Below are 14777 nucleotides of genomic sequence, written 5' to 3' on the forward strand. Positions count from 1 at the left end.
ACATGTAATCATATATTTTGATTACTTGTAATCATAATTACTCGTAATCGTTTTTGTTGTGATTACTTGTAATCGCAATTACTTGGAATCATGATTACAAGTAATTGATTACTGTAATCAAAGTTGTAATCATGATTACAGCTGTAATCAAAATTTTTTGAAAGTTGTAATCACGATTACAAGTAATTGATTACTTGTAATCGTGATTACAAGTAATTGATTACATAGCTGTAATTATCTGTAATCAATTACAGTTGTAATCGATTACTGTAATCAACGGCCAACTCTGGAGCGATCGCATATTCTGTACTTTTTTAAATACCAAAATCCAAATTTAATAAAAGATAACCGATTGAAAAAAAAAGTTTAAAAAAAAGCAATTTCGAAAAGCGATTTTTGTTAAAAATTAAAGGTTTTTTTCTATTTCTAGTGATTTATATTCAATCGATTTATTTTTAATTTTTGAATTTGTCATATAAAACTATGTATTTTAACGAAAACATTTTCTACGACCTAACATAAACTTTTTTTTTCTCAGCGTTATTAAATTAAATGATAAAAAATAAACATTAAGAATTTATTTTTGCTGTTAGTGAATTCTAGATATTCGTGGAAAAACTTTTAAAAGTACTTTTAATAATATTTCCGGCTTTGCTAGTACTTTTAATAATATTTCATGTTCTGTTGATTATGTCTGCATATTACTTCGTAAATTTAACCATAATTCTTTGAAATATTTGTTATAAATAATTTTAAAAAAATGGAGTCATTAAATGCTTAACCGTAACTAAAATTTCAGGTTCATTAAATTTTAATTTGCAAACTCAATGGCGTATTTTCAGATTAACTGTTCAATTCACTTACTAGTTGGCTAATTCCCTTACTAGTCACTTACTCTCCAAGTCCCGCAGTGGACTGATTGTTAAGACACGGTTCTCAGCAGAAAGCATCACTGACTGCCGTCAGTGTGCGGGTGGGTGACCACTTGGATCAGTCTGAGTAGGGACCCAGGGTGTGCTGTATTGGTCCTCGTTAAACTGTTCTACCGTAAAGTACTCGACTTCACGTGCAGGTCGTCGGGCTATCATAGCTGGGGTGCCATCCCCTCTGCAGAGGATCAAAATTGTGATGGCATGTTTTCGGATCATCCTCAGGGATGTTTCCCAGACCGTCGCCAATAGCCCATTGTGCAGCTCTAGCACGACGTAAATGAACAAAAACAACAACTAATACTCCAATTCACTGATTTAATCCGGTTGTTGCTGTAGTAGTTGTTGTAGTTCATTTACGTCGCACTAGAGCTGCACAATGGGCTATATGCGACTGTCTGGGAAACATCCCTGAGGATGATCCGAAAACATGCCATCACAATTTTGATCTCCTGCGGAGAGGATTTTCCTAATCCGGAAAGAAATGTTAATAGTTTTAGAGACTGTTATTCATAAAAACTATTAAATGATGATTGCTATTAAAATGACTATAGCGGATTTTTTTTCTCCAAGTGAAACGCTCTGAAGATATCGTAAAAATATTTTAACTTGTAGTGATAAACAATGCCTCTGGTTTGTTTTACTACTTTTTGCATCGATGAAAGCAGAAAGCTGAAATTGGAAGGGGCAACAAAGGGGACAATACAAAAAAAAGTGGTTGTAGTGATAGAATTACCCTATAGGGAAAAGCAGTAATAAGTTTTTCTTCGTTCATTTTAGGCAAAGGCTACAAAAGTATTGTTACCATAGACAATTTTTCCCTAAAACCTGATCCTATATCCTTGAGTCGAAATATTACAGTGTCTGGTAACATAATTCTCCACGAAGATGTTCCGGATGGTGCTTTAGTCAAGGCTAAGTTTTACAAGGTAAAACATTTGTTTGGAGTCGCTGTAAGCATTCCTGTACCCTGCGTATTTGGCTATGGATCTTGGTGAGTATCATAGTTTTATATAGTTTGCTTTGTTTGAAACACATATTTTTCTACGCGCGCACAATCAGAGCCTGATTATCGTCTAGGCCCAATAGGCATGGGCCTAGGGCCCACAATTTCTGAGCTGCTTCAAAAATTAGTAAAAAGTCTAATGAAAGGTGGGATAGCTTTGTGTTGGATTAAGTACTAAATAAAAAATAATTACAGCTTACAATAAAAAATAATTCAGATAATCAGTGATTTTTAGCGAAAATCACTGATTTCAATTGTTTGTGGTCACCAAACTATTTTTCATTTTAATATAACATTGTTTTGTTGTTTTATACTTTGCTTTAATTTATAAATACGTAAACTTTATCTTAGAAAAGTAATCTTCAATTGCCTGCTTTCAAAATTTTTTAGAATGTTTATCTTGAATCATGCAGTTCAATAGATTATTTTCTATTGTAAAGTAGTAATTAAGTAGTAAAGGAGTAAAGTAGTGAAGGAGTAATTACTCAAAATATTACACAAACCTCAGTAATTTAATTTCAAAATATTTTGTAAAGGGCCCGGAGAATTTGGTGGGCTCTGGGCCTGAATTTGCCTTGATCGGTCCCTGCGCACAATATTCCAAACACAAATCAAACTAAAAAATTCTTTAATGTTAATGGATTTGTTAATTGATTCCAAGAGTTCCTTAATACTCTAATCTCTTTAATATTTCGATATTTTTCATTGAAGAACACGGTTTTCTAAGGGTCATCATTATTTTGGCAAAAACAAATATGAATTTTTTTTCGCTTATCGCTAAAGAACTTTTTACTCGTATTGTACAAGAATCCGGAAGACTCATAACACATGAATTTTCGCTTTCCCAACGAAGAATAGGCAGCTAAATTTATTTGCCCTCTTCTAATCTCTTTGAAATCCTCACACCTGTGTTACTATTTTCATCTGGAATCTGAAATATTTATATATTGGGAGCACACATGGCACAAAGACTTACACATAAGATTTCTTAAATTTAATATTTTATTTGCTTTCTATATTTGGATTTAAGATTCGTCAGTAGCATATTTTTTAATATTAAATACCAATTAAGAACTTCTTTTCATTGTTACTGCACCTTAAATTCTATTATACTTATTAACAATATTACCAAAATCAGACAGTTTTTTTTCTTCGGTGTTGCTATTCGCCGTTATCTACGCATTTACTTATTATTAGAATGATTCTTATAAAAATTAGTGTATGATGTATACATAATTTATTACAGCAAGTGAATAATGTGTTTATATGAACCAGGAGTTTCGAAACGCATGAGCAAAAATTTAAGGGGTGACAGATACTGGTTTACTTGTTCCAATATATGTTCCAGAAGTTTTCTTGTCTTCAAGATTGGGTACAAAATTACAAAAATTCGAAAATAAAAGGCTACAGATTTGAGCACTTGTAGTCGTAAATTCAAAATTGAATCGACTGTTTAACGACGGTTTTAAAATAAAATAAGAATAAGCTATTTAGCTTGCTCTCGGTCACCGTGGTTTTTCTTCGGTTATTGACTCCCGTTATCAGTTTTCGCCAAGGGCGCCAGCAGAATAATATAAAAGGGGGTGCAACCCTCTAACAAACTACCCTCCCCTCCCCCCGAAAAAAATTTTAAATATTCTGCTATTACATTTTGTTTTGNTAATTTTTCTCAAGATACATTTCTTCATTGTTAACAAGATATTTTAAAAAAAAGTACGAATTTCTGGTACTAACAATTTTTGCCATGAGAAACTGTATTGATGGCGCTGGCATAGCTACTGACTTTGAAAAACAAATGACTACAAACAGTACTTTCGTATACTAGCGTGTTTGTGCACGCTTAACATTGGTATTTATTGTATTGATGAAGTTTTACAGTAGTGAGAAGTCAGTTTATGTTATACACCTTTGTTAAACTAAATAACTAATGGAAAATATAACATTACTTATATTTCATTAAATGAAATTTAAAAATATAACTTAGATATCTGCCAAGATTGTGCATGCTCAGTGTGCATAAGAAAAGAATCAAAAATGACTCAAAATTCATGGAGAAAGTTATAAACATATTTGGACAGAAAACAAGACGATTACAATTCTTATTTGATTAAACAATTTCTTAATTGTTGTGTATCAATAATTACTTAATTATTTGTTTTTGAATAAAAATATTTATAATGAAAAAATTTTATAACAAATTTGTCTTTCTGTATCTCTTTAATTGTTTTTTAAAAAAAAAGCCAGGGGGGTGCAAGTGCATCCTCTTGCACCCCGCTGCCGGCGACCTTAGTTTTCGCTGAGCAGAGCATATTTCTAACGTCAATTTGCTGTTGGGTCTAATGAAGGCTATAACTTTTTTTTCGTTACAGTACAAATGAGCACTGCAAATATATGAGTGGAACAAAAGAACAAATTTGCCCATTCTTTCCAACAGGCGAGAAATGTGATTGTCCATTGAAAGCTAACTCGTACAGCGCATCTAACATTATCATGGCACCACCAGATCTCGGACCTCTAGTAAAGTATCTCGCCTCGGTAAGCGTACATTTTGGTTCCCCGGCTTTTACATCAATATATTAGGTTCAGATAAATTTTTAAATATTTCATACACTGTTTAGTAAACGGAGATAGAATATTTAAATAATAATGAAACAAAAATTTAAAAAAAAAAAATTCGTCTATCAAGTAGACAAGGAAATAAATTAATTTTTTTTCAGAACTAAAATAAAAAAAAAGGTGAAATTATTGGTGGTGATAGAGCTTTATTACAAAAATAATGTGCCCTATGTCAGTATCGGATCCAGCGGCGGGGGGGGGTCATAGGGGTCANGGGGGGATCATCGGGGTCATGACCCCCCCCCAAAATTGAAAATAAAAAATAAAAATAATAATTTTTTAATAGTTTACAAAGGAAATAAAATATTCTAAAAATTATTTAAGGGGCATATACACCTCCTAGGTAGGTCGGAAAAATCCATTTTTTTCCATCTAATTATGTTCTTCACTGTTTCAAGAATTATAATCCAAAAGATTAAAACGAAATTCTAAACGATTAAATGGACTAGCATTATTAAACATTCATCGAGAAATTTATTTGGATGCTGAAAAAAATCATCGACAGATTTGCCAAAGTTTCTAAAAAACGCATTACATTTATTATTTAAAGATGTTGAATACTTGAATTATTTATGTATTGTTCGATTGTTTATTATGAAAAAAATATCTGAAAATGCTAGCATTAAAAACCCCAGTTTTTTTTAAAAAAAAAAATTTGAAAAATTTTTTTTTATTGAAAGAATTAATTGCGGGGGGGGGGNGGATGAATCTGAGTCTATGACCCCTCCAGGAAAAATTTCTGGATCCGCCCCTGCCCTACGTTTTTTTGCCTTTTTTTTTTCGTCTGACAAAAGTTATTTTTTTCGCTTTAGACAACTTGAAAGAAAATTGAAGTGAAAGTTATTAAATTAATTTATTTTATCTCGGGAAGTGGTCAGAATTCATAGTTAGGTAGCTGATTTCAATGCAGGATACAATTTTCAGAGTGTGATAAAGTGGAGATACTTTATGTATTATTTATCAAACAAGTGAATTATTTCAATTTTTTTGAAAAATTGTATCCTGCATTGAAATCAGCTACCTAACTAAAATTTAAGGATTCAGGCTAGTTCAAAGGTGATCGAAATGTTAATAGACCAAATTCGTTCCGTCGACTACATTATGTGATTGAAATCACTATGCAGCATCATAAGAAGGTTGGAATTGGGTATACTATAGCCTACGTCACAGATCGTGTTATTCCTACTAAATTTAACTAGTAAACAGCATTTTCAGCGAACCTGATTTCTAGCAACAAGTAAAAGCATCAAACGAAGTTGTTTTACCGAAGTTTATGAATTTAGTAAGCATATTTAAAGCTCAGTTTATTAATTAAACTAAAAGGTAAATGTTATTCCTAGTAAGTGGAAGTAGTTGTGCTTTTTTCATATTATACCCAATTGATATTATCTTCTACTAAGAGTTCCAATTGGAAACTGAATGAACTAGCTAATTCGCTAATTTCATTGTTCCACGGAAATTAGTTATGAAAACATAACAACAAAGGTTTTTATTCCTTAAATTTCAAATAAATAAATAAATAAAACACTGTACATAGACACTGCATTGTACAGGTACAGAGTTCTACACCGGAAAGTGGTAAGAATTTTGATTGGCGATTGAGTACCATTGTGAGAATATTTCTGTTCACTTACAGTCAGCTTATTAGACGCACAATAAAATTCTATGTAAAATCTTAATTATCAGGTGATATTATACAGCTTTATTGTTTTCACGTAACTGAAACCGGTTCGCACTTGTTTACGTTCGAGCATCAATTGGTTAACATTGTAATGCAATACGTTAAAAATAAATATAAATCGGAAGTATGCTATAAATTTCCTGAATAAAACCCATTACATGCATGTTTAAATATAAAAGTATTACATGCAAACTCGTGCAAAACATGTAATTATTAAAAAACTACAGTGCGTCTAATAATTGGATCTAATTATTATAATATACTAATACAATATCTGATATAATAAATATTCTATATTTATATAATATAACGTCTAATTTATCCAATCGTAAATTTATATTATATAAAGCCTAATTTAACCAACTGATACACGAACGTAAACAAGTGCAAACCGGTTTCAGTCTCGATGAAAAAGTCATTGAAAAAAGAATTATTGCATTTAGTAAAAAATTAAAATTTAAGTTAAATAGGATTACATTTCCATATTTATTTCCAATTGTTAAATTTCATAAAAATCCGATTAAATTTAGGTTTATAGCATGTGGTACTAATAGTTATAATTCTGATATTAGTAAAAGGTTTTTTTGTTTTTTAAAAATTATTTTGCTTAAAATTAAAAAAGAGAAAAATATTATTATTGAAAGTAATGTTGAAGTTTTGGATTTTATTAAAAGTAATGATATTTCCAGCATTAACACTTTTGATTTTGAAAATTTGTATACCAGCATACCACATGAAAAAATTATTGAGATTTGTGAAGGTATTTATGACAAGTATTTATTTGATGAAAAAATTGATAGGTTTAACTGGTTAGATTTATGCAAGTTTAATCTTTTTGAGAATGTTCTTTTTAATGGTTTAGATTTTTATAAACAAATTATTGGAATTCCACAAGGTAATTCCTTTTCTGGGGCTTTTGCCAACATTTTTTTGCACTTTTTTGAGGCTAAATTTCTTGAACATAAAGTACTTAATGCTTTCCGATATATTGATGATTTGATTTTGTTTAATTGTGACGATTTTAATTTTATTTATACAATTTATCCTGGTGATTTGGTCCTGAAAAAAACTAATGAAAATTGCTTTAATATTGAATATTTAGATTTTAAAATTGATATTGTTAACAATTTTATTAAAATTGGTGTGTTTGATAAAAGAAAAGCCTTTAATTTTAATGTTATTTTTTTCTGCAACTTTAAAACTAATTTGTGTAGTAAAATATTCAAAAATCTTGTTTTTTCGCAATTAGTTAGGATCAAGAAAATTTGTAATAATGTTGAAAGTTTTCGGGAAGCTGTGGATAATTTTTTAAATAATTTGAGTAAAAATGATTTTCCTTTTAATTTTTGTAATGTTAATTTTTTAATTAAAAAAATGATTGATGGTTTTTAAGTTTTTATATATTTTTTCTTTTAACAGGGCGCAATTCTAGTCTTAACTGAGCAGCCCCAGTTAAGCATTCTATTAATTTGTCTACGTATTTCTTTCTCCTGACCTTTTCCATTTCATTTTAAACTTCTTCTGCGCATTATAATAGGGGGCGTTGGTTTTTCAGTTTTTAGTGTTTTCTTTTCCTCTACTTGCTTTTGAAGTTGATGCTTGACCTGTGACTTAGTGAGTTTTTATTTTTCTGATGATTTTGATTGATTTTCTTTTCTTAATTTGTTAATTATTTTGAATGTATCTTGTTTTTCCTGGACCTCTATACAAAACCATCGGGGTACTGAGGGAGATATTTTAAGCATTTGCTTCTCCCTCAATTAGAAATGGTTTTGTTTTTAATGGCTACCGAGGCCGGTACCCCCTGAAGACGTCGGCTTCGGTGGTCATATTTTTATTTTATTCGTTTCTTATATAGTATCACCTGATAATTAAGATTTTACATAGAATCTTATAGTGCGTCTAATAATTTGGCCAGGGACTGTATAACGTTCGAAAAACAATTGCATCTTATTTGTCATCGATCCAGCAGAATTGAATTTGAATACTTTAGCTGATCCTGAAATTGTTGAAAATTTTGTTTGTTAGATTCTACTCTCACAGACACGAAAATGAATTAATAAATGAGTACTTGAATATGCGAATCAAATATGTTTAAAAATGGTGATGACACACAAAGTTTTAAAACAACACGAACGCCACAGAGAAATAATTACATTGAGCCATGATAAAAGAATGGTTAATTTTATCATAACAACGAATAATTTAAAGATTTTGTTTTTTAAAAATTTATCCGCATATTTAGATATTACTTATTTAGAGTCGCAGACGAATATTTAAAAATAGAAATTCATTAGCTGTAAAAACGTAACTGATTAATTTAAATATCTCAATCTGAAATTTTGAAATCTCATTAAGGTTCTTTATAGTAAACGGTATAAGTTATGCCCACCCCGGGATAGCCAGATCGGTAGGGCGTTGGGTTCATGTCCAAGTGAGTTCCATCAGCCGAAGACTCCCCGAGTAGTAAATGGTGACTTGTTCACGTTAAATCAGTCGGGTCACAAAAACCTCCAGGTTAACATAACAAATCAATACCTCAATGGAGATTGATCGTTCTCTGATTCAGGTCAAAATTACGATCTGTGGATGAATGAATGGATATATGAATGGGTCTGCCCTGTAAAACGAGCTGTGACATGTGCGTGTGACTGAAAGGCGTATTATATGCCATAGATGGCGCCACTGATGAACATGAAACGCGCCCTCTGCTTGCACTGATGAACATGAAACGCAATTTGCCTGGTTTCACCTAGCAGGCTTGTTGGTACTAGAAAGTGGCATTGGAAACAACAACAGTTATGCTTATAATTTTTTTAAAAGATTTTTAAACTGTGCAATTTACAGCAGGTTGTGTCTTCTACTACGCAAGCTCAAATGAACTTATTTTGACATAGTTTCTAAAAATAGATATTAAAGGCTGATTTTTCAGATCACCTTCCATATAAATAATCACAACGCCTTAACGTCTGCTTAGAAAATAGTTCACACTTTGTGGTTTGTTCAAGACACAAAAGTTTAGTTAAACCAAATCATAAAAAAATACTGCTTTGCAAACAATATTCAAAACTTTCGTTCCATTAATAAAATTGTGGATAATTTATACCTCTTTTGCACTCTCTACTTACTTGTACTTATTTAAATTACAAGCGATAAAATATTTAATTGTATTTTTCTAATTTTTTGTAGGGTCATTTTAAGTTTGAAATGAGAATACTGACGAAAAAACCCTCCAAAGAGATAGCCTGCGTTTATTTCACTGGAAAAATTGTTCCCTGAAATATGTATGTTCTTGTCATATAAATTAATAAACAAGTTTTCATTTCAAAGTCTTTGAGAATTTATTTTTTTAATCATAAACTTAAAAAATTTGTGTGAAATAGTATTATTTACAAGCCTACGTAGAAGTTATTTTATCCTGAAGCTCTAGATTAACTAGATAAAGTAACGTCACTTATTTCTTTGCTATCTTAGTGCCGCTTTCGATTTTGATTGGCTGTCGCTGATCACATGGGTAAACTGTTGCCATCTTGGTGACTTGTTTAAATGGCGAAGTATCATTGCGCCCTATCTGTTATTTTTATTTTCGCCTTTTTTTTGTTTCGCATCATACTTTTACATTTATAACAACCGGTTGTTGCGTATATGGGTGTTCAAATCAGTGAAATTTTGGTTTTAAGGTATCCGACTACCTTCGGGACAAAATTTTTGAAAAATAAATATTTTCCACAACATTATTGCAATTTATATTGTATATTAATTTAAATAAACATATTTAATAGAGAAAATTTTAATATACAGGAAATTTTTTGTTTAAAGAGTATTTTTTAGATAATTTTAATGAAAATAACTCATTAACGGAAAACACTCTACACAAAAAACTATTGTACATGCAGCTATCAAACTTTTTGAGCCGTTTCGTATAACCCTCTGAAGTGTTATGAACCTCAACTTAAATGATAGCATGAAATTAAAAAAATTTATGGAGTGTTAAGCATATTTTTCCATTTTTTTTCACATTTTCTTCACATTATCTACTGCAAAATATCTCATAAAACAAAAAATAATACAGTTATCTGAATTCTGGAGGTCTGTTACATAACCACCAATACAAGAAACAATCTCTGAAAGTTTGAAGACAAATTTATTATAATTAGTTGAGTTATCTTGTTTTCCGTAGACAAAAAACAGCAAAATTGTCATTTTGAGAAAAACACAATTAAAGTTTATAATTACATTTTTTCTAAAAACTATGAATGTTTGTCAGTAGGAAGTTATTATATTTTATAGGGGGCACATTCCTTCACACATTTTCTTAGTTTTATTTAACGTAGCGATATTTTAACGTATTATTTAGCGATATTTTAAAGTATTTAGTGAATAACATCAAAAGTCTACTACTTATAAAGCATTTAACACAGGAACAATTTTTTATTAAACAACCATCTTACTGTATTTTCACACTTTAATATATATGTCTAAATATAGTTTTTATTAATAATTAGAAGTAAAAAATATTTTTTATAATATTTATAATAGCTCAAATCTAGAATTTTCTTCTAAATGCAATTTGTTATCATAGCAAACCGGACAACATAATGAAGCTAATATCACCATTAGGATCTCAATATCAATTATTCGATTGCCACACAGATTGTTTTTATCCAAAGGCATCAGTTCTTTATTGACATCCATAGAAATCGATAATTTTGAAGAGCTTGAAGTAATAGATTCATCTGCTTTACACAATTTTGAATAAATGGTATAATCAACTTTACTCAAATCATCGCTTTTGGTGGCATGTTGATTACCGTAATATTTACGTTTCTTAGATCGAGAAGTACGTCCTTTACCCATTTCAATAAATTCATCAAAATAAATAACAAATTTTTTTGAAAGAAATCAATAAATTTCTTCAAAACAAATCAAAATCAAGATATAGAAAGTACGCTTCAAATGTAAACAAACTATCAGAAAATATGCTAACTTTTCATGTTACCCACAAACAGTAACCACGAAACGTAAAATCTAATTAAAATATAATTCAGATTATTAGCCGTGAGTTTAAGAGCTTTTAAAAATTAAATATCTAAGAAAAATAAACACACAAATAGAAATGGAACCGAAACTATTACCTACTACCGGTTTCATTTTTGTAATTTCCGGTAAGTTAGACAGCTGTCATCTGTTACTAAAATAGCTATAACTAAAGTTATGCTTGACGTGCATTCAAAAACAAAACAGTTTTGAAAACTAGAAAAATTGAGCATTATTATAAAGCAATTAAATAAAAAAGTGATTTTTTGTGAAAATCCTCGTTTTAAAGGTAGTCGGATACCTTAAATTACATCGTTTATCTATTGGAGATCGCAATGAATTGAATTGAATGTAAGTTTTAATGGCGCAAGGTCCAGAGAGGACATGCTGCGCCATGGAGATCGCAATGAAAAACGACGGAAAATATGGCTGCATAGAATCGGCAGATGTAAATGGAATTCAAACGAAAACAGCACATTGTGTCAGGTAAGCTTGAAATTTATTCATTCATTTGTTGCAAAGTTTTTCCTTTGTTATTTATACCTAAGTATCCAGGGCTTTAATTTATCCTAGTACCAACTGATCCTTTTCGAAAATAAGCTATCAAGACCTCCCTTTCCAGAAGCTTTTGTATTAACTTACCCAAAAATAATAGGTTGGTAGATATTCCCTGTTATTCATCTTTCATCTAGGACCGGCTAGGTAGTGGTTTTGAAAACCTAGTGGAAAAGACTTCAGTTGCTAAGATCGTAAAAAAAAATTTAAGCATCGGTACTAGACTTTTTAAAAAAAATATTCAAACCGGAACTACAGCTATAATAATTTATTTAGCCATATTTTAGTAAATATCTTACAATGATAATCTTCAGGTTTTAATAGCTTTTTCAATATGTTCCAATAAAAGTATTCTTGTGAATAATATTTAAAAAAAAAAAGTACTTCGTTCCCATTACGAAAAGTGAAAAAATATTACAGGGCTTGTACGTACCAGAAAAAAATTTATAACTGGTGTGGGGAGAGTAGTTGCAGACCATGTCAACCGTCATCTATGAAACGGTACCCAACATAGAATCGAGTTCAATGCCTTATATACTAGCGAATTGTAATTTTGTAGTGGTAGATACGCTACAGTACTCCCCCACCAGAATTATATCTGTGATAGAATTCGATGAACGGATACCACTAGTTGATTCATTGCTGTTTTTTGCGAGAAGCCGGGAGAGCTGTATTAAGATCACCGTACTTTTTGAGTGCTGAATGTGAGAGGTGTATTAACTTCATGGTCGTAGTCGCTCCTGTGTTGCCTTTAGCAGTCGAGTGTATACGTTGTGTGTGATTGAAACTGAGCAGCAACAGCGCTAGGAGGTGAATGATGTTGCAGTCACAAGTAGCAAGTCAACTGTTCATTGTGGACCATTCATCGAAGTAGGCGTTACTAGATCGAAGTGAGCATTACTGTCAAGATCGGCGTGATCACATCACGTCCGGGTCACCAATGTGGGGATAGTAGTTACAGACCATGTCAACCGTCATCTATGGAAAGATACTCCAACATAGAATCGAGTTAACATGTCTTATATACTAGTGAATTGTAATTGTAATTTTGTAGTGATAGATATGCTACAACTGGTATAAATTTTGTTATAAGAAAGCTGAAAATCTCTTAACAGTAGCTTCTACTATCGAATTAAAATTTCATAACCGCCACCTTCAGGTCTATTTATATACAAGAAAATTTTCTAGTAAATGCAAACACAATAATATTAAAAAATATGTTCATATTACTATCAATTTTTAATTATAAACTCTGGTAATAATAGTTTTTAAAAATAGTTTTAACGATGAAATTTAAAACAATAAATCAAATTTAATAACACTTTCATTACTCACAAGACGGATTCACTTTCACCGATAAAAATAAGTGTTATGTACCAATCACAAATTGATTTCGGAAAAGCACCTACTTCTTAAATGTTTTTTTAATTATTTGATGAATCACGAATGTTCTCAGACTTAAGTAACGGGCACACACGCGAATACAATTTACTTGAAATCACTTTTCCTAAGAAAGCACTAAATAAAAAAAATGATCCCAAATAGGGTCTCTATCATTTCTTAATGATCGCGACCAATCATATACACTGGCAGTAAATCAGAAAGATGTTTTTAAATTTTTTTTTTTTAAATACTATTTTAAACAAAATTATGAAAAACATTTTGTAAACGTTTTCCGCGCATATGCGCAATATGAAAGCATAACTCTAAATACTCATATCTTGCGCAATTTTGAAGGATTTTTTTTAAAAAAATTTCAAAGGATATTTTATTATTAATTAAAAGTCACCCTAAATATTTTGTTTAACTTTATTGAATATTTCAGCAGTTACAGTAAAAAGGACGTTAGTAAAAAAAAAATTTAGTTTTGTATAAAAATGTCCATATCTTCATGAATATTTAATCTAGGTTTACGAAATTTTGTGCAGTTATTGCATATAATAACAAACGTGACTGACATAATTTGACGTATATATANGGTTGAGGCTCAGGGAATAGAGCGTTCGCCTTCCAATGAGGTGAACCGGGTTCGAATCCCAGCGATGGCTGGTAGAGACGAATTCCGCATCAGACTTGCACACATCGAAGTTCCCAGGTACACAAAACAAAGTTTACAACAAAATACATAAACAAATACTAAATCTAATATAGTACAATAAATAAATATAAAAGGGACTAAAAGGAAAAAGAAAAAAATAAAGAAAAATTAAGAAAATCAATAAGTTTTATTTATTGTGCATAAGCTACAAGTGTATAGAACTCGTAAAATAAGTTCAAAAAGTTGAGAAAACATGGAAAAAATTACAGAATAATGAAAAAAGAGAAAATGGAAATTATTTAAAAATAATAGTGATAATTATTTTTAAAAAAATCCAGCAAAAAAGATATATAAAAATAAAGATATTACATGTTTTTTTCCGCATTTGTTTTAAAAATTATTATTTTTTAAATAATTTTCTATTTCTCCTTTTTCATTATTCTGTAATTTTTTCCATGTCTTCTCAAAAATTACAGAATAATGAAAAAAGAGAAAAAGGAAATTATTTAAAAATAATAATGATAATTATTTTTAAAAAAATCCGGTGAAATAGATATAAAAAAATTAAGATATCATAGATTTTTTTCCGGAATTCTTTTAAAAATTATTATTATTTTTGAAATAATTTTCTATTTCTCTTTTTTCATTATTCTGTAATTTTTCCATGTTTTCCCTACTTTTTGAACTTATACATATATGTGTGTGAGTTAAAAATTTAGTTGTGCAATTGTAAAAACAACACAAATGCAGCTCTTTCTGAAGCACTAACGTCATTTTTTCAATTGCAAGACACAAGCCTATAGGACAAAATAAAACACTGGTAGATAATAGACAACACGTGATCATGCTATAAACACGCTATTAAAAAATCCAATTCTAGTAACTATAAATAATTGCGATCAATATCTTTAAAGT

General features: G+C 30.2%; 1 protein-coding gene across 1 annotated transcript in view; it reads left to right on the forward strand.

The window, feature by feature from the left end:
- The window catches only part of LOC107452780 (ganglioside GM2 activator), a 14189-nt gene extending 4628 nt beyond the window's left edge, over positions 1 to 9561 (forward strand). Inside the window, exons 2-4 of the mRNA XM_016069360.4 lie at positions 1710 to 1923; positions 4305 to 4470; positions 9422 to 9561. Coding sequence (XP_015924846.2) covers positions 1710 to 1923; positions 4305 to 4470; positions 9422 to 9511 — 470 coding nt within the window. The 3' untranslated portion in view covers positions 9512 to 9561. The remainder of the gene's footprint in view (positions 1 to 1709; positions 1924 to 4304; positions 4471 to 9421) is intronic.
- The last annotated feature ends 5216 nt before the right edge of the window (positions 9562 to 14777 follow it).

This window comes from Parasteatoda tepidariorum, chromosome 5, assembly GCF_043381705.1.
Source record: "Parasteatoda tepidariorum isolate YZ-2023 chromosome 5, CAS_Ptep_4.0, whole genome shotgun sequence".
Classification (NCBI taxonomy): Eukaryota; Metazoa; Arthropoda; class Arachnida; order Araneae; family Theridiidae; genus Parasteatoda; species Parasteatoda tepidariorum.